Below are 22,827 nucleotides of genomic sequence, written 5' to 3' on the forward strand. Positions count from 1 at the left end.
GGCTACAAAATAGTAGAAAAGGCGTATGAAGGTGCAAACCCAGGTGCAAACTCAGCTGGCGCAGGCGAGAGTATGTATGTAGATAACCAGCTCCGCAACAATCTTATAGAAAAAAAAAACCCCACCTAGATGTTACACGTGCATTGGTCTCAGGACGCATCGAAACTGATGAGCGTTTCTGCGGGGAAATGGCTTTTTTTTCTGGAACCCCGGTTCTGGCCTCCACATGACGGGCTATTCCTGCTATTTCTTTGGGGCCATGAGCGATGAGCTGCATCTCACACGGCAATGACGAAAGGCCATGTCCCGGCATGCCTTTTAGAACCAACTCTTGAGATGTGAGGGGTTTATGCGATGCTATAACTTCAAGTCTGGTCATTGCTTCCTTCCCCTTGACAGCATGTATATTCTCTGAGCACCGTGGCATTTATACTCTGGGGAGAGTTCCAACTTTGATGGTGTTGAAGTAGGCTGGTAGAATATGTAGGCACAGGAACCGTGCAAATATGAATTGAAACCATTAAATAATCACTACACAATATCGCTACGAAGCTTCTTCGACTTCCTACTGCAGCTTCTATTCGAGAATTCACCTCATGATACCTGATGCTGGCCATCTTCCCCTCCCCGTAACGCAAGAAGGGCGCGGACGTCGGACACGTACTGCAGGCCTTCGAGCAGGGGCACCAGATGCAGGAGGTCGTTATCAGTCGGGTCACTGATCCAGCCTTGAATGGGAATAGCATTGTCTGCCGAGTGGTCCAAGTCAGTACCGAGAGCGGCAAGGGGTGCTGTTTCGTCGGGCTAATGCTTGCTTACCTTGGTGGAACATGTAACTCAGCGGGCTGTTGTCCAGGATCATTACCTTGCTGAGGTCCGGCTCCACGGAGCTGAGGTCCTTGATGAACGCGCCGTGCCGGAACGTGCAGTGCTGTCGATAGAACCTTCCGGTGAAGAACTTCCTCTCCGATTCCAACCAGTCGATCACCGGATCAGCATACTCTTGGACCGACGCCGTGAAAACTACGAGATTAAACCACTTGGAGACCTGGAAAGAGGCGTCAGCAATTCGAACTCAACAACCAGACAATATCATGGTTCCTTACCTTGCGAAGAAACTCGTCGCAGTGAGGTCGCTTGTGCACATAGTACAAGATGGGATGCTGGGGCCCTAGGCTCTGCTGGCCACCAGCCCCAACATACGTCGTGTTCAACCGCACTTCGACCATGTGCCCGGAGCCGATTCGGCCCCCTCTCGACATGCTATGGATCAATGTTTCATCCAAGTCTAGAATAAGCGTCTTTAGGTGCGAGGGGTCTGGATTCTCGTAGGAGATGAAGGAGGGCTGTCGTCGCGGTATCAAAGGTCGCGGCGGCGCTGGCGTTTTAGGGTATTTAGTCAAAGCCCCGACAGGGGAGGTAGGTGATTTCAGTTGGGCAGACAGATCGCCCGAGGCAGCTTCTCCGGTACTGGTCTTCGGGCTGGCAGATTGCGATTTCTTGTGTTTCCGTTGGCGGAGCGCGTCCTCGCTGTGAAGCTTTATGCGAATCGATCTCCTAGCCGGCGCGATCTCTTCAGTCGACTTGGAACGAGCGTGCCGGCTTGAGGCACGGCCCTCCAGCTCGCCTCGACTCGTCATGTCGGATTCCGACTCGGAGGACAGCCCAGAGGACGAGGATCCGGAGGAGATTGGGAACTGCATCGCTGGAGAGGACATCTTATCTCTCGAACCGCGGCTGGCGCTTCGTGTGCGATTTCTCTTCTCGTCAATAAACTCGGTGTCGTCGTATTGTTCGGCGTCGGGCGTTCTCGCGTCGGCCCCGTAGAAGCCGAAGAGAGTGCGGATCTGTCGCAAAGGCGCGAAATAGCCCTGCTGGTCGTAAAAGCAAGCAATCAGGTAGACGCCGGGGGTGGCGATGGTAGATAGGAGCCAGCGGATGGAATTGATGATGTTGTTGGCTAGTCGGGCAGGCAGGACGTGCCAGGAATAAGTCCTTACATTGGGGTCGTGGGACATGGATTCGGTCTTGCCCAGTAAAGGGGTCTTCTCGCCCGCGCCCGTCATGAAATCCAACATGTCGTCGTTCCCGTCGTCATAATTTTCGCGCGAAGTGTAGTCGTCCAGCGTCGCGACGCCAGTAGTATGGCTGGCGGTGTTGTTGTTTGTTTTGTCTTGGTTCAAAGAGTCGTCGGAAGGATGGTTGTTGTCAGATGCAGATAAGGCGACATGCCCCAACGAGTTCGATCGCGACGGAGACGGGGTGGGTTGTGGAGTGACTCGCGCCGAAATTATGTTGAGGGAGTTCATCTTCCGGCCGACGCCTCCGCAGCCATGAAGAATCGCTCTGGGTCCTTCAACCTGGAAGGGGTTTTATTGCAGTTGTAGTAAGACGAGACGTGGACAAGTCTAGGCAATGCAGGCGAGTTGGGACAGGAGGTAGGTTGTTTGCCCGTGGATACAGCAAGTTCAAACAGGGTGCTTCAATAGGAGTGTCGCAATAATCGGGGCAGAATGGACTCGCGATCAATCTGACAATGAAAGACGGAGAAGCGCAACTAAGGTCGGGGTTTGGCAGTACGACTTGATTTCCTTCTTCTGCCTCGGTTGGGGGTTGATGCAGCTGCAAGAGCGACCAAGAGCAAAAGGGATCTCTCTAATTCGCTTTCGCCTTTCGCCTTTCGATTTGATCTGGTCTGGCCGCAGGTCATGTACAAGTAAGAAGTAGGTAGTAAACTGCGGATCCTTTGCTCTGGACGACCTCGCGCTCTGTCGGCCGGGGGGTTACTTGGCTTTATCGTGCCTGTGCCTGTGACCGTGACCGTGACAGTGACGGAAGATCGATAGTCGTTCGATTCAGCAAATTACGTCGGCTTTCTACCCTGCAAGTGTAGACTTGGTCTGGAAATCGTTGAGTCGTTCAAATAAAGAGATAGATTTTTTCTTCCCTTCCGGATTGACGGATAGAGGGGACAGTATTGAACGACGAACCCTGAAGAACTCGCTAGTCAACTCAGGGCAGTCCAAACCCGACAAAGTCCGTACATACGCACTACGCAGGGCGACTTTACGCCAGTGAGGGCCCCCAAAAAAGGCTGAGTGTCGCAAACCAAACCCAGCCAGTCAGTGAGTGTCTTTTTTTAAAAAAAAAATAAATAAATAAAAATTTGCCCTCTTTCCCTTAGCGCTCCAATGAATGAATACCTTCAGGGGAAAGTGAAACGCAGGACACGACAAGCAGCCCAGCTAGCAGAACTGGATATACATCGACGATGATGCAGGACGGAAGGCAGTCAGCAGTCGTTACCTACCTGCCTCTAGTCATATGCCACCCAGCTGCCCAGCATGCTGTCCCGTTTTAAGCAGCGTCATGGGCAAACGGCCAGCCTATCAGGCATTCCCCAATGAGCCTCCTCCTTCTAGGCTCTTCCTATGGACTGGGTACTGCGAATAACGAATAACCCCTCGAAGCACCAGCTAACCCGCTCAGGTAAGTGCTGCAAGTAACCCTGGCATCTGGGCGCAAAAAAGCCACCCCACATTCAGTCAATTCTGTTCTGCACCTCAGCACCTCAGAGCAGTAGGGCCCTTCATCGGCCTTCTCGAATTGTTAGTGCCGACACTATCGATTGCATTGTGTCGATTGAGTCACAACTCTGACTGAGTGCCGCATTTTGACCTTTGACCTTTTGAATTTCCCTATTGCACACTGCATACCAAGATTAGATAGACCTTGTCCTCAACCCCTCAGGTCGACTACATTTCTTTTCGGCTATTCTAAAATCCCCATCGAGACTAAGAGGGACCATTTCCATCCATCAGAATCCATCCTCTACCCCACGTCTGAATCGTACGCTTGTTGCGCCGCGCCCTTTGCCTTGCCCTGCCCTTCTCGACGACCACCAACTCGAACTCGGCCGAAGCACCAGACTCAATCCTGCAGACACAACTAGTCCACAGCCCACCCCCGTATACGTCTAAGGATGGCTCCCCCCAAAGGGAGGCTATGCGCCTACCTTGGACAAGTTCCTAGACACTCTGAAGAGCAGGCCGTTAGAGGCATCTATTGAGTCTCTTGTCTCGTAAGCCATGCGCATATACAGCATTTACCTCCCGAGCTAACGCCTATCTGGTGGCAGCCTCCTGAAGCGACGTCAAATCCAGGGCTCCGAACCATGTGCTCTTGCGACAGCCCACATCTTGCTCCAGGTGGTGGTTATGGACAAATACACAGACGTGAACCAGCTATTGGCACGAATCCAGGGTGTGGCTCGGAGATTGGTCGCCGCCCAGCCTCGGGAGCTGGTGATTGGAAACATCGTCCGTCGTGTTTTGGGTCTGATCCGAGACGAAGCCCTTGAGAACCGCAACGAGGCTGGCGCTGACGAGAGCATTTCGTCTCCTATGCGCGACGCATCCCCGCCGCCAATGAGCGCCTCGGTATCGTCCCTTGGCGAGAGTACCCCGTTAGCCAAGATGGGCCGCCCCGGGTTGCTGAATGCCTTGACGAGAACACAGTCCATGTTCAACCTCCTGGCCGACCCAGATACCATACCACCTGTGTGGTCGACAGGCGCATCGCCAGCCCCCGGGTCTGGGGTGTCAACACCAATGGTCGACCCACAGTCGACGGATGTGAAAGCCCTCCGCTCCGAGGTGATAGATGGTATTGAGGAGATCATGGACGAGATCAGACAGGTCGATGAGCAGGTGCAAGCGTACTCGGACATTATCATCCACCCCGGCGACTACATCTTGGTCTATCAGCCCTGCAAGACAGTGCAGAGATTCCTGACCCGGTCCAAGAGGAGATGCACCGTCTTCCTTGTGGTGGACCCATCTGCACAACCCGCCGACGACCTCTACGCATCTTTTAGGAAGCAGATGGCAGCAACAGGGTCCGTTGTGGTAAATATCATGAATACCGGTCTCATGGCTTACATGTCGCGGGTCAACAAGGTTATTCTCAGTGCCCGTGCCATCATGAGCACAGGCGGCGTCCTGGTAGACGGCGGCGCCTCGGTCATTGCGCGGGCTGCCAAAGAACTCGGCCGCACAGTGATCGTGTTGGGGGCGTTTACAAGCTCAGCCCTGACAACCAGATAGACCAGGAGACTTCGACGGAATGGGGCAACCCCTCCAAGTATGTCAACTACTCGGACGGGCGCATGGTGCGGCAGGTGACTGTCAAGAACGCCGTTACCGAGTTTGTACCATGCGAGTTGGTGAACACTTACATCACGAATCTGTAAGCTGCATCGTTTTCTTCTTCTCATTCCAAGCTCGTCTGGAGGAGGTTTATACTAACACACGAGATTAGTGGAGCACATTCGCGCGACCATCTGCATGCGATCGTCAATGATCATTACAAGGAGGCGGATATTGAATTCGACCTATATGGAACGATACGTAAATAAAATATCGTACAATCAATCATGGGTGGTGCAAGCAACATTGCTTCTGCCTGCCACGAGGATGGCAATTTCGAGGTGTCATATTTTAACCAATCAATGCCGAATTGACTCACGCTGCGATACCAACAGTATTGAATGCCAACGGCCGCGTCACCTGCAGCTAGATTCGCAAGCCTCTACCATGCTATTGGCTGCTGGGTGGCTGAGCCAAGTCAGCTCGAGGATTCTTCAGCGTGTTGAAGACCCCGCGGCTGGGCGATACCGAGGTGGGCTTAGAATTTAAGCTTCCTGGATGGATCCCCCGCGTCAGTGGGCCCCCGCCGCTCGGGCTGCCTGGGCTTTTACTGGGCTTAGTGCCTATCGGGGCCCTGGTCTTAGCAGGCCTGGTTGGTGATGATTGGGACGGCCAGCGAGAACACACCACCCAAGACCGTGAGCCACCTACCTAATGAGACCTGTTAGGCAGCCCCTACGTAAGCTGCGACATCAATACTTCTCGCTTCCTCTCTCATCCCGCCCAAAGCAAGAGCTGGCAGAATATTAAATAAAAAAGACAAGCAACTCGCAGCCTTTCCTCCTCTGCTCTGTGACCATTTCATCCTTTCCCTCTCATCGAACTGCTTGAAAGCCTCTCTATCTACCCTTTCGCCACCCAACTCAGACATCATAACACACAACCTAGCATTCCGCACTCATCATGGAGCCTCGCGGGGATGATGTCCCTCCTCCGCCATATTCTGAGACCGACATCTACTCAAATGCTTCACCCCGCTCGCCCATTGTACCACGCAGCGGCTCAAATGTCAACGCAGATGATGCGTCCATAGCAGCTTCGTCATCCCACAGCAACATCATCTACACGCCACCAGAGACGCCCAGAGAATCGCACTACAACTTCTCAGGCGGCGATGACCTTGCCACTTCCACATCGGCCCAGGCGTACTTTGAGTCACGGCCGGTGGCGAGCCCCTCCGCGGGCGCCGCAGAGGTCGTCCATGCCCTCACGTACCAGGATAATGCCACTCCGGCCGACTTTCCCTATCCGGGATGGGCGGCCTCTCGCCAAACCACGGAGCAAGACTGGCACACCTTTGTCAACTACCTCATCCCGGACTATGCGCCTTCGGTCAATGCGCATGTCCTGGATCGGAAACTGCACGCCGAGGAAGATCACGACCGGCCTACGAGTGACACTGGTCGTGAGATAGAGGAGGCGCAACTCAACCAGATCAAGCTGTCTGCAGAGGATGCTCCCCGGAGGCGCAGCTTCGACGAAACCCTTTCCACCGTCGCCGAATGGAACGAGGGCTTCTTCGCTCCTCGTGGCGTCGCCATCCGTCTTGATCCACCATCCAGCTCTCCCAGAATGCCCGGAGGCTGGAACAGTCCAGTTAACTCGGCCAATGCTGCCAATCCTCCTCCCCAGGGAAGGTCCCCGCCCCAACAGCAGCAAGGGCCTGGGGCCCCTGGCGGGCTCGGTGGTATGTTCGGACCCTCTGGTTTCAACATGGAAGCAAACAGCAACGGCCTCCGTTTTGGCCCCATCGCCATTAACGGCGATCGCATCTCTATTGGCCGGTCTTTCCATGCCGATAGTCATGGTGTTCGATGGGGTGAGCAACCTACCAATGATCAAACCCGCGCGCCCCCTATGGGCGTTCACGGTGGGTTTGGTGAATCCACTGCCGGTTTCGACCGTGGCCATGGACCGGACCATGGCTTTGGACGTGGACGCGGTCGTGGGCGCGGTCGCGGTCACCACCATGGAGGACGTAGGGGGCGGTCTTCGTCTTCCAGTTCGGTCTCCAGCGACGACTCGGCGTCCTCGTCCGGATCGGATTCCTCCTTGGGTTCCTTGCCAGACTGGGACGACCTGAAGGACTCGCAGCTCCCCGTCGTGAAACAGTCTGTCTCGCAGTGGGTGCAAAACAGCGGCCACCCCGTCTCCAAAGCCGAGTTCAAGCGAGTCAAGGCCGAGATTAAGGCCGCCAAGTCTGCCAAGTCAGCAAAAGACAAGGCGGATCCCGCCCAGAGACAGGAAGTGAAGCGCCTGCTGGCCGAGTGGAAGGACGTCAAGAAATCACAAAAGGCGACGCGCAAGCTCGCCAAGAAGGAGAAGAAGGCGCAGAAGAAACATCAGAAGAAGGAGCGCCGCGCACGGAGAAATGCCGAGAGGGGCGAGCACAGGCGCGACAGGAGGGACCGCCGCCGATCCGAACGTGAGTGCCGCAGAGGAGGGACGCACCCCCCACCGCCCGGTGCTGGCGAAATTCCTGGGCCTGGTGGCTTCAATATGCCGGGGATATCAGGGGTCGTACCAGGGTTCCCTAGGCCCCACGCCAGCTCCCCGCACCATGGGGGTCCCCCGCATCGCGGGATGCATCATCAAGGGCCTTTACACCATCCTGGGTTTCCGCACCATCACGGACCCCCACCTCCTGGGCCGCATCCGTTCGGCTTCGGACCGGGGCGAGCTGGCGGTCCGGGTTTCTTTGAGTGGTATGGGGCTCTTTGGTGGCCCGTCAGGGAGACGTGGTGTCCCAGATGGCCATGGTCCAACTTTCCCTGATGAACCAAGTGTGTCTCGCGGCGACGAAAAAGCCCGAGAGGCCCGAGAGGAAGCAGAAGCATCCAGGGACGCCGCAATGGAGCAATCTCGAAAGGCCCAAGAGGAGGCGGAGCTATCTCGACAAGCCGCGCTAGAGAGAGCCCAGCAGGCTCGGGATCAAGCGGAATCTTCGCGGCAGGCAGCGCTGGTGAGCGCGCAAGAGGCCAGAGACCGAGCGCAAGAATCGCGAGACGCCGGACTGAGGAACGCCCAAGCATCGCGGGACGCTGCGCTAGCCAACGCGCAACAGGCCAGAGAAAGGGCCCATCGGTCGCGAGATTCCGCGCTAGCAAATGCTCACGCATCGCGGGACGCTGCCCTGGCAAATGCCCAGCAAGCAAGGGAAAGGGCCCAGCAGTCGCGGGACACCGCGCTGGCGGATGCTCACGCGTCGCGCGATGCTGCCCTAGCCAATGCGCAACAAGCCAGGGAACAGGCTAATCAATCGCGAGATGCCGCCTTGGCCAACGCCGAAGCGTCGCGCGAGCGAGGCCTCAACCAGGCACGAGAAGCAGTCCAGGCGGCCCGCGGGGGCGGCGGCTGGGCGTCCCTCGGCGGCGCCTTCGACGCGCGGCAGAACGCCCGCGAATGGGTCCGGGCGGCGCGGGAGACGGCGATGCGACGCGCGTGGAGCACGACGTCGGGCGCGCAGGCGCACGCGGACGCGGCGCGCGAACAAGCCGGCCGCCATACTGCTGCAGCGGCGGCGACGGCCGTCCACATGAGTCGTAGTGGCCAACAAGAAGCCGACGTCACGTCCACTGCGAACGCTCGCTCGGTGGAGAGGAAGTATGAGGCGCTCGGCACCCTCGAGTCGGAGCTCGACGCCAAGATGAACGACCTGCAGCGGCTCGAGCGGGCCGTTGCGGCCGAGGGCGTCGCGGCCGCGCAGGCGGGGGATGGGGATGCCAAGACGCAGAGCGCGACGCGGCGGGAGTACGAGCGGCTGGGGACCGACATTGACGAGATGAGCCGGCGGATCGAGGCGCTGCGGCTGGAGGCGGACGAGGAGTTTGCTCGGGAGCTGGCGGAGAGCGAAGAAGCGACGGCTGCTACTTCTTCCAGACCTTGATGGTGGGTGGGAAAGCCTGGATAAGGGGGACAGGCAAGATTTTGTGAGCGAGCTGGACGAGGTGAGGTGGTGATGACGGTGGATAATAACGATGCTTCATGAATGATGGCTACTGGCTTACATCCTTACGTATATCTATATCATGTTAAAACAGAAAAAGGGGGTTTACTACCCACTAGAGTATTATTACTAGATAGGAACAAAACACCAAAAATAAGGGAGAGCTTTTCGACCACTGTATCTCTTTGGTCCATACCGAATGTTGTGCAGCTGCTTTAATACATAGTTTTTTCGGCAGTTTTTTGTCATTTCTTTAGTCTTCAATTCATTCGTCATCATTGACCAGCTGGCTGTCTTTTCTAACGCCTGAAACATAGCATGGTATCTAAGCGGACCATGCTCTCTTTTTGTCTATTCCTTTCCGGCGACGATGGAGGTGCCCATACGGATATGCATATCCCCCTCCTTTCGCACATGTCAACCTCTTCACTGGCAGCAAATAGTCTTGCTTCTACCCCCATTTGAAAAGGGCAGCAACGGCCCGGTTTCCACTCGTTTAGTAGCAGAGTCCATGAACCAAACAGCCGTTCTAGGGGTGTTTGCTCTCGTCCTTCTCGACCAGGCCCGCGACGCCGAGCGGCCGGCCGACCTTGACCTTGCGCATCGTCTCCTTCTCCTTGGGCCGCGAGGGGATCTGCTTGCCCTCGTCGCCGGCCTTGCCCACGTCGCCCACGGGCTCGCCCTCGTCCTCGTCCTCGCCGGCCTTGGCGGCCTCCTCGGGCCCCAGGGAGGAGCCCTTGCTCCCGGCGAAGGCGGCGACCTGCTCCTTGATCGACGACAGGTCCAGCTTCATGCAGTGGGCGTCCTCGCCGTCGGCGTAGTACTTCTCCTCGATCTTCTCGCGATCGAAGCCGAGCGTCTTGGAGTAGAGGTGGATGGCCGCCTTGTTGGACACGCGCACGTGCAGCGACACGTACTGGGCGCCGAACGTCTCGACCATGGCCAGTTCTGTGTGTTGTTTCTTGTCAGCCCCCCATACACATGCACACACGCACAATCTTACTCCTCTCTGCTTGCTTGATGGATGTTCACGACCAAGGCGGTGGTGGTGGTAAAGACGTACGGCTTTGCCTCATAAGCTTCTCGGCGATGCCCAGCTTTCGGTGGGTGCGCATCACGGACAGACTGGTAATGTGGCCGTGCTGAATGCCGTCGGCGGGCTCCTCCTCCATCTTGGCGAGCACGTAGCCGACGATCTTGGGGTAGTCGTAGGGCGTCTTCTTGGGCCGCGAGACGTCGACGGCGACGTAGGACAGCTGGGGCCATGACAGGGCGTGGTAGAGGTAGTACTTCATGAAGTAGTTCTCGGGCAGGTTCTCGAGGTTGGCGTGCTGGATCAGCGGCAGGTCGCTGGACCTCAGTAAACGGATATCCATATTGGGCGGTTGCGTCTGGGGGAGGGGAGGGTTCGAGCTTCGGAATCCGTGTGGAGGGTAAGGAAGGCGATATCGAATTTGGGCGGCGGCGTGAATGAGTAATGTTTGGTTGTAGCAGTAAAGTCTTCAAGTTCGAGTGGTATGTGGGATGGGTTCGTTCAATTGTGGTCGCATGGTGGGGTTCAAGAAGGTGACAAAGGTGACTGAGTGGCCGATCCACTTAACGACCAGGAAGCTACAATTAACGAACATACATTCCTGCCATTGGATATATATTTATATTTATGTATTTTTATTTCAACAACATCAAACACTAGCTTTTGCCTTTCCATAACAGATCTCTATTCATCTACCTAGACTATCCTCCCCAACGCCGGACCCAATGATTCCCCTTTATTCCGTCTTGGGGGCTGTTGACTCGGGAACAGTGCTCGCGCTGGTCGTCAGCGGACCCTCCTTGTCCATCAACTTCTCGCGAATGGGCAAGCTCTTAACTGTGCCATCTATCTCAGGCTTGGCAGCCGCCGTGCTGGCCTCGGCCGCCTTCTTCTCTGCCTTGCGCGCCTTCTTGCGCTCCTTGTCCTCTTGCTTCTTCTTCTTGGCCGCTTCCTCGGCTGCTCGGGTTGCTTGCGTGCCGCCGTATTTCTCCTTCCACTCGACCACCTTCTTGTCGTCTATTCTCGAGAAGAGGTAGGCTGCCTTGCCAATCTGGTGTCCAGGCTTGATGGCTTCCGTATCGAAAGTGTCGGGAATCGAGGCAAGGGGGCGTGTTCAACTGCTCCATGAGGCCCACCGAGGTAGAGGGCATATAAGGGGACGCGATGGAAGCAAGAAGGCTACACAGGTTCAACGCCAGGCCAATGACCGTCTTGGTCCTCTCGGGGTGGTCATTGAGAGCCGCATTGTCCAAGCGGTATTGCAGAAGGTTGTTGCCCTTGGAGCTGATCTCCAGCACCTTCTTGATACCAGATCTCAGATGAACTCCCTCCATGAGATCGTTGTATTCCTTGAGAGCCCCGTTAACCTCGGCGATCCATGCCGGGAAGTCAAAGCTCTCATCTGTGTACGAGGCAGAAAACTCGGGGACCTTGCCCTCCAACTTGGCGTTGACAAACTTAATGACGCGGTTGCAGAAGTTGCCAAAATTGGCCAACAGCTCGTTGTTGTTGGCGGCAACGAAGTCGGCCCACATGAACTGCGTGTCACCCGTCTCGGGTCGGCTGGCCAGCAGGTAGTATCGCCAAACCGAGGGAGGAATGCCTGTCTCCTTGACCTGGTCTCCAAAAACACCCACGCCTCGGGACTTGGAGAACTTGGTGTTCTCGTAGTTGAGGTACTCGCAAGTCGAGATCGTGTTGAGTTGCGTCCATTTGTCTCCCGTGCCTATTTGCGAACCGGGGAAAATGACAGTGTGGAAGGGGACGTTGTCCTTGCCCATGAACTGGTAGAGCTTCACATCCTCGGGGTTGCGCCACCACTGCTCCCACTCGTCCGTGTAGTTGGCCGTGATGCTAGGATAGCCGATGCAGGCGTCGAACCACACGTACATGACCTTGTTCTCGAAGCCCTTGAGCGGCACGGGCACACCCCACTTGAGATCTCTGGTGATGCTTCGGCCCTCCAGGCCTCTCTCCAACCATGACTTGGTGATGGCCACTCCATTGGAGGACCACTTGCCCTCCGTGCTCGACTTCTCCACCCATTTGACGATCTCGGGCGACAGCTTGTCCAGGCGCAGGAAGATATGTGTGGTGTCCTTGGGCACAGGGGTGGTGTTGTCCACCTTGCACTTGGGGTTGATCAGCTCCAAGGGGTCGAGCAGCTGGCCGCACTTGTCACACTGATCACCTCGGGCGTCGTCGTACTGGCACTTGGGGCAAGTTCCCTCGACGAAGCGGTCAGCCAGGAAGGCCTTGTGGTCGGGGTGTTCGCAGTAGGGCTGGGTGGTGGTGCGCTCCTCGAGGTAGCCGTTCTTGTGGAGCTTCAGGAAGATGTCCTGGACGATCTCGGTCTGCTTGGGCGTGGTGGTGCGGCCAAAGTAGTCGAAGCCCAGCTCGAACCACTCGTAGATCTCCTTGTGCTTGGCGTGGAACTCGTCGCACAGCTCCTGGGGGTCTGCTTGGTCTCGAGGGCCTTGGTCTCGGTGGCAGTGCCGTACTCGTCGGTGCCGCAGATGAACAGGGTCGGGCGATTCCTCAGCTTGCTGTATCTGGAGAAGACATCGGCGCTGAGCAGGGAGCCGATGATGTTGCCGAGATGGGGGACGTTGTTCACGTAGGGCAATGCGCTGGTGATGAGGATGTTCTCCTTTCCCTTCTCGGGGAGAATGACGTTGGGCGTCGCCATATTGCAAGGCGTTTTGTTCTGTATGACAACAATGGATGGCGGGGTATATCGTAGGAGAAGTGGGTTCCCTGGGACAAGATGCAAAAGATGGGAGTTGTAGCTTAACAAAGGGATTGGCAGAATATCGGCGACTAGCGTCCGATATGTCTGAGTCACAAGCGAGCGATTTTGGGGGTTCTCTTTCCCTTAGATTTGGTTGGGCTTACAAGTCGGAAAATACAGTCTCTGTTTGCTATCTGAGCGGACGACTATGAGGCGGGGTGGGAATTAAAAAGTTATGCCCCTCCATTGGCGTTGCGTGAGTACCAGGTACCTGCTTGTGCAGAATAAGTCCCCGAGAAATGCATGCCTATTTGGTAATTCTGGGAAAACGCCTATTTTCAACAGCAACGCTTGCCCTTTTTTTGTATGAAGAGGGAAGAGCTGAGAGACCGAGAGGATTCGCTTGAAAGCCAATTTGTACTTTGTTTGTTGAAAAGCAGCATCATTTAGTGACATACATCATGGCGTCAGACCCGTTCGACGATGTCCTGAACCTGGAGGACCAGTACTACGACCAAGGCTACAAGCTAGGCTACGACGACGGCTTCCAAGCCGGCAAGGTCGAAGGCCGCTCGGTCGGCCTGAAGAAAGGCTACGAGAAGTTCATGGAGGCGGGCCGCCTGCAGAGCAAGGCCATCGTCTGGGCCAACCGCGTCCCCAACATGCAAAACAAGACGGCCCAGGCCGCGCAGACCAGCCTCCCGCCCATCGGCAACAGCAACCAGAGGCTGGAGAAGAACATCACCTCGCTCTACGCGCTGGTCGAGCCTGGCACCCTGTCCACGGAGAACACGGACGAGGCGGTCAATGACTTCGATGACCGCTTCAAGAGAGCGCAGGGGAAGCTGAAGATTGTCGAAAGGGGGATCGGCGAGGAGGGCGAGAAGGCCACTCCGGATAAGAGCGCCGTTGGGCCAGCACGCAACGAGATATGAAGAGAGCTCAGCACCGGCAAACTCGAAATCTTACCAACCAGCGTGCCCACAGTACGTACGGAGCGGCCACGCCAGACCCTGAGGAAAGGGCTGCTGGGCATACTATCCCCGCGCCGTCACATTTCCATTGCCTTCTAAGGCAGGAAGTTGCCTATCAGGCAATAGTGACCCAACTTGTTGCAACTAGAACGTCTCTGCCCACACAGGCGGAGGCGGCGTAGTAGCACAGATACAGGAGGCGGAACGCGCGACGACTATTGGCTGCGGCTTAGACACTGCAGTATATACGAACATGACAAGGCACAGGAAATAGAGATAGCCATCTCCGTCGATTACTGAATCAAGCACATATGAACCACAATGAGAAAAATCTATACCATCTTCTGCTAGGTTATGTACACTGTTTGCATCCTTGTGTGACCATCTTGTCGCTCTTCCTTGTGTCTATTTGAACGTCCGGCAGGGGTATCTGTGAGAAATGTTAGCAAGCAGTCCCTCGACATATCCGATTTTCTGTAGCGCGTGGGAATTGGCAGGAGAACATACCCATCGCCGTAAGACTGATCCTCGAGCAACTCGTACTCCTTGACCTCCCAAGCACCGCTACCATCCGCCTTCAAGTTCTGGCCGCTGGGCATGGGCGGCAGTCCGTTCACGAACAAGTCCTGCGCGGCGGTCAAGACGCCCTGCTTGCCCTTCTGCTCGAAGAACTCGGCGAGCCCGGTCTTCTGGCCTTCTTCCTTGGCGACGGCGAGGGCCTTCTCGCCGGCCTCGCCGACGAGGTCCTGCTTGGGGGCCGCGGCGGAGCCGACGCCCAGCAGCGCCACGGCGTCGCCCTGGTTGACGAAGGAGAGCGTCGGGTACGCGCGCCGCGCGTCGCGCTTCCAGTACGGGTTGTCGGCGATGTCGCCCGCCGGCACCGTTACCGGGTCGTCGTACAGCATCGGGTCCGTGCCGCCCGGGGTCGGCCAGCGGTACGTCGGGTTCAGCGGCACGCCGCTGCTGCGGTTGGGGTCGAGGGCGAAGGCGCGGCGGACGCGGGCCCAGACGCCTGTCGGCTCGAGTGTGTATTTCTAGAAGGAGAGAGGGAGAGACCCCTCGTGTTAGAGACAACTGCAGTAGTGACGTGCGAAGCAAGCCCATCTGAGGGATACCCATTGAACAGCGCAGTCGAAGTCAAAGGTGGCAATTATTTACCTGGCTGAGGCTCACTGCACCTCCGGCAGCTTTGACTACTGCTTTGGAGGCCATGATGGCTGGTTTGACGCGGCAATTCTGGTTGGTGATTGAGGTGTTCGTCTTGAGGTTGAGCTTGGTTGGATGTTGAAAGCAGGCCGAGCTTCGGTAGATCAACCGAGAATTTGCCGATCCACCTTGAAGTTGGTAGCCAAAGTTGCTGCTACCCAACTCGACTCACCACTACGGATCAAAATAAAGTAATGATTTGGTTTCGGGATTGCAATCTCTACTACGTACTAACATATCCATGAATGAATGAATTGGTCTGAATCTGTCACATTGTTCTCATTATCCGAAGGCCCGTCATCGCCCCCTGGCTGTTCTCACAGAGGGAGGCATCTCGCCAGGAATTGGGTTAATATCCAGCCACTTCGCGTCTTCCCAATACCAATTGCCTTCATGAGCTGACTGGTTTGAATTGTTTGATTGAGAGTAGTTTATGGATGCTTCGCTAAGCACAACACCGATGATCTCCTCCCACTGCCGCATGATACAGACAGCTTTGGTGACTAATAGCACATATTATTCGTATCGTGACCCGAAGCGGAGAATCGGGGCCACCACTCCCTAATATACATTGCCAACGACTCTTTTTTCGTTATGTCTAATTGGCGTCCCTCTTGCTCAAACCGAACACCTTAAGCCTTTCCCACCGAGAGCAGGAACTGGCCGCCGCCGCCCTTGCCGTTTCCACTGGGCAGGTAGGCGACATTGGGGTTGGTGGCCAACGTCTGGGCAATCTCTCTGCTGGCCTCGATCCTTCGAAGCTGGAGCAGACCGTCACCGGCCTTGGCAATAGCCTTGCTGATAGTCTCGGCACTTTCGGCTTCACCCTCGGCGCGGATGACGTTGGCTTGACGCTCCTGCTCGGCCTTCTCGACAATGAAGCGCGCGCGCTCGGCATCCTGCTGGGCGATCTGCTTCTGCTCAACGGCCTTGGTGAACTCCTTCCCGAACGTCATGTGTGTAATGGAGACATCCTCCAGTGCGATGTTGAACTCAGATGCGCGCTTCATCAAATCTGACCGGATGCGGTTGGAAACAGCCTCACGCTGCGTAATGAGCTCCGCAGCATCAAACTGGGCGACGATCGACTTCAAGACCTCGTTGCCGATGGAGGGCAAGACTCTCTCATCGTAATCTGTTCCAAGATTCTGTGATGACATGTTAGTCAAAGCCGCTGTGCGCCTTGGGGCCAGATCCTGCATACCTGGTAGATCTTGGGCAGCGACTTGACTTCGGGACGGTGCAACACTCGCAGTGTCAAGCTGACCATCTGCAAATCCTTGCTACCCGTCGTCGTGGCGATGTTGCGCGGCTTGGTTCGGACGTCGAAGTGAATGGCTCGCTGTAACCAGGGAACCAAGAAATGTGTGCCCTCGCTGATGACCTCCTCCTTCACACCTTGTAATCTGTCGAAGATGACGGCTCTGGTTCCTCCACGGACATCGTACATGGCGCTCTGGGCCAGGGCCACGGCGCCAAAGGCGGGGAGGCCGTAGCGGTAGACGGCACCCAGAAGACGGGCCTCCATGTCGGCGACGAGGTTTCCAGGGGGCTGGATTTGGTTTGGAAGGGCCGAATTTGGGGTTCGACTCAGAGGACAGCCACTGTCGTTTGGCCTTTTTCTTCTCTACAGCTTGCCGGCGAATTCTCAAATGGAGCTGGGGAACGAAGCTTGGAGCTCTTTCGATGATGGGGTGGATTGCCTGCCTATGGGGGGGCCAGTGCTTCTGTTCTAGCCAGAGCTGCTAGCCTTCTTTCAGCTAGGCGTCTGCAGCGGAACAACCCAAAAGGCCTGGCAGTTGGCAATGAAGGCAATGGCAGCCCAGACGGACAGAGTCGGAACAACCTTTCTCTTCCAACGAGTCTAACCGCTTTCGGATAGATTCGAGCTCTCTCGGATTCGCGCCTTGCCTGGCTTGCTGGGGCACTTTTGGGAACGTCGCAAACCTCCTGCTTCACACGACATACTGCACACTCCCAATTGATCCCCTCACACGTCAATTGATTCTATCCCGACAAGATGAGACCTACTCAGATGCTCCGCGGCGGAGGCGGTGGCGATGTCATCGGCAAGTACGGAAAGTGAGTGACACCCTCCCGGAAACCCGCTGCGGCTTTTTGCTCCGGCAATATCAAAGGCCCGTGGCGACGACGTCCACATCCGACACACATTAGCTGATCTCGCTTCTTCAGGTACCTCGGTGGCTGGGGCAACTTCGGTAAGTGATAATCCCCGGACGATACGCTTCGATGCCCGGCATCTCGACTCCCACGATGACCCATCTCCACGCAACAAAAAATCGAAACGGAGACGACGGGAGAGCGTCGTATAGCAAACAAGCCATGTCTACAAGACGGACTGATCAGGGGTCGAAGGCGTGAACACAAATGTGTCTGGGTGGCAAGAAGGCTGACGACATGGCAAATTCACAGGCGGCTCCAAGCAGCGCGGCATCATCACCTACGGCCTGAGCGCCAACCGACAGAACCCCCTGGCCGGCACCGCCCACGCCGCCATCTTCAACAGCTGGCGCCGATTCCGCGGCCAGGTCCTCTACGTCGCTCCCCCCATGATCTTCTTCTACTACGCCATGGACTGGGCCATCGAGAGGTACGAAACATGTTGCACCCACCCATCTGCTTTGCAACGGGGACATATGTAAATTTGGCACCAGCTAACACGGAGAATAATGACAGAAACCACTACCTCAACTCCAAGCACGGCCGACATGAGTTGAGCGACGAGGAGTAAGCTTGATCACGCACACCAGCAAGCTTATTCGAGAGAGGAAGAAACGAGGAAAGGACGCTGTGTGGATGTATAGATCACCAAGTGTATACCATTAGACCTGGGTCCCCTCAACAGGATACCGAAAAGACTCGTTCCGTTTAACCAAACTAATCCTCCATTTGTCACCTATTGATTTCAAGCCGAAGTTCCGTGATGTTGACCAGTCCGTTGAGCGAGGAGCTGTAGTTTGGCCAGTAAGGTGTGACGTATTCTAGCAATTCCGAAATCCTGATGCACTAAGGAGGATAGAGGTTTGGGCCAATATCAGATCCCGGGGGATTGCAAAGACATAGGCTATTAATCAATTCTTGGAGGCAGATGAGTCCCTAGCCGGAAAACATTGTGGTATTGTATTACATGATTCCGAACGTCTTTTTTCGCAAGCCATCAAACGCCGTCGAATGCACTCACTTTCCCCCACCGCCACCCTATGTGACGATCACTAAATCAGGCTCTCAATTTCACAAGATGATACTATCTGCCTGCTCCAACCACAAATTGGCCAAGTCCTTCGTCAGGCCGAGTCGGATGGTCTTCAAGATGTCCGCCGAGGCGCTGCCCGCCAGCACCTCCGTCCGCCAGTCCCAGCTTCGCTTGATAGGCCCCTTGAGCACGCCGCTGTTGCGTATCGACTTGTGCAGCTGAGAGGCCATCATGGAGCTGCCGGTCATGACAAAGTTGCCGCCGAGAGATGAGCTCGACATCTGCATCAGATCGCCAGGCGTGGACCCCTTTCCTTGACCCGAAGACAGGACGATCTGGAAAAAGGCATCTGCCGCTTCGTAGACCCTGGAGCCGACTGTCTCGACATCTTCGACAGCTTTGAGGAGTGTGTCGATCTGCTCCAGAGTGATTACCGTAGGGTTCTGGTTGACGAATATGGATGCCTCGCCAAGCAAAGCCAGTATGAAGTCTTCACTGACCACAGCATCACGCGTATCGTCGTACAGCCCCCCCGCGGATATTGTCGTCGGCACTGGCAACGACAAAAGTCAAAGCGGTTGCTGCTTGTTGACGGCGTGCCAGCGAGACGGATGTGCTCTTGCCATTGCCATCTCGTAGCTCGTAGAATTTCCGTAGCGTGGCGTATCCACTGAGCATCTTGCCCAACAACTCTGCTGCCTCCAAGTCCTGCTTTGCGAACAGCTCCAGTGTCGAAGTGCGTTCCTGGAGAAGACTCTTGAGTTTGGCATCCAACTCGCTGTCGGGTGGATAAGTGGTCGACTCGGCCAGAGAAATCGACATGAGGCCATTAAGCACGTCTCGAATCTTCCCAGGACGATGAGCCAGGGCATAGTACCAAAGCATCTCACCAAAGCGGAAGGTATTCTCCTTAAGCACGTCGCCATATTTCTGATGTGTGTTAGTAAACGTATATACTTAGGCTTAAAAGCTGATGAGCACGACTTACCTCGGCCGTATCTTCGGCGAAGTTGATCATGCCGAGATCGTTAAGGAGTGCCCAGATTTTGTCCACGGTATCGTGGCTGTCGGGCTCAATCTTTTCTAAAATGTCGTGCAACAGATCGTTGACCAGGTCCTCTGAACGCTCAGGGGAATCCATGCGACCGACCACTTGTACGGCCATCTCCCACCCATCGCGAGTGACGCGAGTCACAACGCCACCCCTCTTCTTGATAGATCCCGTAAGCTGCTTGATATCATTAAGACCTCGCGCATACGAAACCAGCGTAGAGTCCTTCACACCATCTTGGTTCCCCGAGGCCATGCTCTGATTCATGCCAAGCACTTCGAGGTCATCAGCGTCGAAATTATCCATGGAGATGAGGTTCTGAGGCTCAGGCGGAGGCAACCAGCGACCTAATGAAGCGACCTCGGCGACGGCAGATGCGACGGGCAGGGACCATGAGCTCAGAAATCCAACAACGCCATCAATATTGCCTTCAAAGACGCTAGAGATGCACACTTCGACGGAGTCCATTCCGTTAAAGTGGAAGTCCGATTCCATGGCCGCATGGAAACAGTGTGCCAGCCTGTCCAAGGCGTCATCTTTCGGCGAGGGCTCGCCCATGATAGACTGTGATCGCGACACGCCCAATTTTCGGTTCTGATGGCCATCGTCCCACCAGCCGAGAAGACCGATTGTTGCCTCACACCAGTCTTGAGCTCCTGCCGTGATGGCCTCAACGTCACCGACAAGAATAGAGTAGAGTGATTGAAGGGACTCGTACACATCCCACGGCAGGCGACTTTGAGCCTTTCGGGCGAGTCTTGCCATGGCGCCATGTCCATCGACAGAGTCGCCAAAATCGGAGCCACCAAACCGAGTTGAAGGGGGTGGAGGCTGGTCCTTGCCCTCGGCGAATTGGACAAGGTTCTCCTTTGCCGCCGCCGCCTTCAAGCGGAACAAAGTCCAATTGCTCTCTTGGATATCCCAGTTGGAATCGGCCAGGCCTGGGCACAGCTCCATGATGTGGCAAGCATCTTCAATGACCTTCTCGATATTCCTCAGAGGTTGTCCTATGTAGGCAGGCTCGCCGCGAGATCCCTTCCTGACTTGGTTCCACCCAGCATTGCGAAGCAACTTAACAGCTGCTTTGATGTCGCCACGAATCAGTGACATGTAAATAGCTTGCCAAAATAGACCATGTGACGCTGGGCTGGGTCTGTGGGCGAGGATGCTCTCCACTTGCCCATCGCTAGGGTTGTGATACTCGTCTTGCCACTCGAACAAAGTCTGCGGCAACGACATCGGCTTGTAGTTCCCAAATGGATCCTCTTCGGGGGGTGCATGATGGATGCGGAAGACCATGGCGGCCAGATACGTAGCTTTCTCGAATGCTGTCGAATTGGGTCCAGGGCCAATAGTCGCACCATGCTCTTCGTTGCTCTTGGGCAAAGACTTGGCATGCGGCTCCCATATGTCGCGGACGAGGTAATCAGCTGCTCCGGCCAGAGTCATATCCAACTTGTCCGTGTCATCTTCGGCGCCTACACCTTCATCGTACAGGCGGGCGATAACCTCTTCAGTCTGAAGAATCAGATTATGGGGTTCTGATATCCGGGCATGGCCAAGCTGGGTAAAGAGGTCTTTGGCGACAGCTGAGTACCTGGAGTCCCTGCGCCGGCCGAAAAGGGATCGCATGGACGAGGCGCGGAATATGTCGCCAGCTTCCTTCTGCATTCGTTGGTTTGCGGCTGGTGTGCCCATCAAGAGGTCCATGGTGTTGTCTCCTCCGAGGAAGTTGCCGCTGTAGTCGGTGGCTTCCATCTCCCTTACCAGTTCATCTTCGATGTCGTAGTCGGCATCATCCTCGGCCATTGCGTCCATGTCGTCGCTTTCCCCGTCGGCATCCTCTTCATCTTGCTCGTCGAACTCTTCGTCTTCTTGTGCACCCATTATGTCGTCGTCCTGGTCGTCGTCCTCATCCTCGTCGTCATCGCTATCGAAATGCATGCCGTAAGTACCCGGCCGCGAAGCAGGCGGCGCGTTGTCGACGTCTTCATCAGAATCTTCCAGGTCGTCTAACACGGAGTAGGAGTGCTTCCCGAGCCCTGAGGGTTGGCGGGTAGTCGTACTCCCTCGAAGGGAGCTACCGAGGGGAACATTGGGTGTCCTGCGAGACTTGGAAGCGCCGCCGATATTTGGTCTGCCGAAGTTGGGGGCCTTGATTTTGCCTGTCATGGCCCCAATAGAACTTGTTAGAAAAGATGGCGATGGTTCACCCATGGGAGTGAAAGAAGGAGCCGGAGACGGCACTGGATGACCAGCCGGGGTAGTAGATGGGTGCTCGCCATTGTAGTGTGCCTGTTTCCTCTCTGGAGTGGCGGGCGAGCTTGACTCGGGCAATCGGTACGACATGGCGATGGGTGGTGATTAGGCGATAAGATGTTTTTGGTCGACAGGCTGGAAAAGCTCTAGAAGATATTTTATGCAGTCCTGGCTTGACGCATGAGAAAACGAATGATTGCGCCGGTAGGGGGATGGTGACTACGGCCACCTCAGCTGCGTGGTTGCGTTGCGCCGGAAGATCAGCAGCGTTGGTCAAAATTTATTTACCAGAAAGTCGCGAGACTGGACTGGGCCGCATCAAATTGCTGCTTGATTGAAGCTCGACGCGGTTGGTCAAGTCGGTGCATGTTTTAGTACCTTGCCGATTCGCAAAGCTGCAAGTGGAGGCGGAAGGTGCTGCAGCAACAACAGCTTCCGCTGAGCACAGGCCTTCCATTGGTTGGAATTCCATTCGATGATAACAAGCAGCACCCAGCACTCTCACTTGATGATATATATCGGTATACTTGGTCAAAACAGATAGTGATCAGTATAGACTCGTCACCCCTTTCGCCCCTCTTACTCATATGCATGCACTTGCATCTCATATGCTTTCATGGGTAGGTCGGTTTTGGACAACCAGCTGAGTACAAGTACTTAGTTATGGCCGACCACCTAGAGAGACACAAGGGGTAGAGCCAATTCAAGCGCCAACAAGTTCTAAGGGAGTAGAAAAGACCTTGCTGGCTGCTGGGTTCACATGCCTTGTAAGCCAGTGCCTCCGTCACGTTGTTTCATCTATGGGTGTGTATAGACAAACTGCCGAGCAGTCATGTAGATCTTGATACTCCTTTCACTAATCGGGCCTTCAATCCCTCAATCCCTCAATACAGGTGATAACGGTTCCATGAGACGTCTTCCCGGCCAGGCCGGATCAATCCATAAGCCCGCTCTGGCCCATTTGCGATCATTGATATCATCATCATCGGTCCACGTCGTGCAAGCTCAGCTCAGCCCTGCAGTTGTCGAATTGCTGAATCCGTCCGCCCATCCACCTTCCCAAACCCCCAATTGCTGAGCCCGTCCCGTTCCAACACGTAACCCTCCGAGCTTCGGGTCCCCTTTAGATCACGACCTCCGCGAGCAGTCTAGTTCCAGGATACCTTAATGCCCTCGCTAAAGGCTAAACCCAAACAAAAATCCAAT

At 55.6% G+C, this 22,827-nt stretch overlaps 10 protein-coding genes across 10 annotated transcripts; 4 read left to right on the top strand and 6 right to left on the bottom strand.

The window, feature by feature from the left end:
- Window positions 1–594: 594 nt before the first annotated feature.
- PG998_000267 (NLI interacting factor-like phosphatase-domain-containing protein) lies at window positions 595–2,309 on the bottom strand (the record flags this gene model as incomplete). The annotated part of the gene is made up of 3 exons (XM_066867085.1): window positions 595–749; window positions 820–1,048; window positions 1,107–2,309. 3 exons carry the CDS (start codon window positions 2,307–2,309, stop codon window positions 595–597), a joined length of 1,587 nt encoding a protein of 528 aa, XP_066735500.1.
- A 1,908-nt stretch (window positions 2,310–4,217) lies between these two features.
- On the top strand, window positions 4,218–5,577 carry PG998_000268 (uncharacterized protein; the record flags this gene model as incomplete). Its single annotated transcript, XM_066867086.1, has 4 exons — window positions 4,218–5,057; window positions 5,102–5,247; window positions 5,320–5,408; window positions 5,543–5,577. The coding sequence occupies 4 exons, from the start codon at window positions 4,218–4,220 to the stop codon at window positions 5,575–5,577; spliced, it is 1,110 nt and encodes a 369-aa protein (XP_066735501.1).
- A 533-nt stretch (window positions 5,578–6,110) lies between these two features.
- On the top strand, window positions 6,111–9,093 carry PG998_000269 (uncharacterized protein; the record flags this gene model as incomplete). Its single annotated transcript, XM_066867087.1, is given in 2 exon segments — window positions 6,111–7,632; window positions 7,646–9,093. The coding sequence occupies 2 exon segments, from the start codon at window positions 6,111–6,113 to the stop codon at window positions 9,091–9,093; spliced, it is 2,970 nt and encodes a 989-aa protein (XP_066735502.1).
- A 589-nt stretch (window positions 9,094–9,682) lies between these two features.
- On the bottom strand, window positions 9,683–10,529 carry PG998_000270 (acetyltransferase; the record flags this gene model as incomplete). Its single annotated transcript, XM_066867088.1, has 2 exons — window positions 9,683–10,101; window positions 10,217–10,529. 2 exons carry the CDS (start codon window positions 10,527–10,529, stop codon window positions 9,683–9,685), a joined length of 732 nt encoding a protein of 243 aa, XP_066735503.1.
- Window positions 10,530–10,922: 393 nt separating this feature from the next.
- PG998_000271 (uncharacterized protein) lies at window positions 10,923–12,875 on the bottom strand (the record flags this gene model as incomplete). The annotated part of the gene is given in 3 exon segments (XM_066867089.1): window positions 10,923–11,249; window positions 11,323–12,738; window positions 12,750–12,875. 3 exon segments carry the CDS (start codon window positions 12,873–12,875, stop codon window positions 10,923–10,925), a joined length of 1,869 nt encoding a protein of 622 aa, XP_066735504.1.
- Window positions 12,876–13,378: 503 nt separating this feature from the next.
- Window positions 13,379–13,852, top strand: PG998_000272 (ribosome biosynthesis protein LTO1; the record flags this gene model as incomplete). Its single annotated transcript, XM_066867090.1, has 1 exon — window positions 13,379–13,852. The coding sequence occupies one exon, from the start codon at window positions 13,379–13,381 to the stop codon at window positions 13,850–13,852; it is 474 nt and encodes a 157-aa protein (XP_066735505.1).
- Window positions 13,853–14,296: 444 nt separating this feature from the next.
- On the bottom strand, window positions 14,297–15,103 carry PG998_000273 (21 kDa subunit of NADH dehydrogenase; the record flags this gene model as incomplete). The annotated part of the gene is made up of 3 exons (XM_066867091.1): window positions 14,297–14,321; window positions 14,399–14,925; window positions 15,050–15,103. The coding sequence occupies 3 exons, from the start codon at window positions 15,101–15,103 to the stop codon at window positions 14,297–14,299; spliced, it is 606 nt and encodes a 201-aa protein (XP_066735506.1).
- A 626-nt stretch (window positions 15,104–15,729) lies between these two features.
- Window positions 15,730–16,625, bottom strand: PG998_000274 (uncharacterized protein; the record flags this gene model as incomplete). Its single annotated transcript, XM_066867092.1, has 2 exons — window positions 15,730–16,245; window positions 16,302–16,625. 2 exons carry the CDS (start codon window positions 16,623–16,625, stop codon window positions 15,730–15,732), a joined length of 840 nt encoding a protein of 279 aa, XP_066735507.1.
- A 492-nt stretch (window positions 16,626–17,117) lies between these two features.
- Window positions 17,118–17,849, top strand: PG998_000275 (ubiquinol--cytochrome-c reductase subunit 8; the record flags this gene model as incomplete). Its single annotated transcript, XM_066867093.1, has 4 exons — window positions 17,118–17,179; window positions 17,291–17,316; window positions 17,531–17,708; window positions 17,795–17,849. The coding sequence occupies 4 exons, from the start codon at window positions 17,118–17,120 to the stop codon at window positions 17,847–17,849; spliced, it is 321 nt and encodes a 106-aa protein (XP_066735508.1).
- A 500-nt stretch (window positions 17,850–18,349) lies between these two features.
- PG998_000276 (nuclear pore complex subunit Nup85) lies at window positions 18,350–21,711 on the bottom strand (the record flags this gene model as incomplete). The annotated part of the gene is given in 3 exon segments (XM_066867094.1): window positions 18,350–18,806; window positions 18,823–19,241; window positions 19,300–21,711. The coding sequence occupies 3 exon segments, from the start codon at window positions 21,709–21,711 to the stop codon at window positions 18,350–18,352; spliced, it is 3,288 nt and encodes a 1,095-aa protein (XP_066735509.1).
- Window positions 21,712–22,827: the final 1,116 nt, after the last annotated feature.

The sequence above is a fragment of the Apiospora kogelbergensis genome (genome assembly GCF_038363985.1).
Source record: "Apiospora kogelbergensis strain CBS 113332 chromosome Unknown utg000001l_segment0_segment0, whole genome shotgun sequence".
NCBI lineage: Eukaryota > Fungi > Ascomycota > Sordariomycetes > Amphisphaeriales > Apiosporaceae > Apiospora > Apiospora kogelbergensis.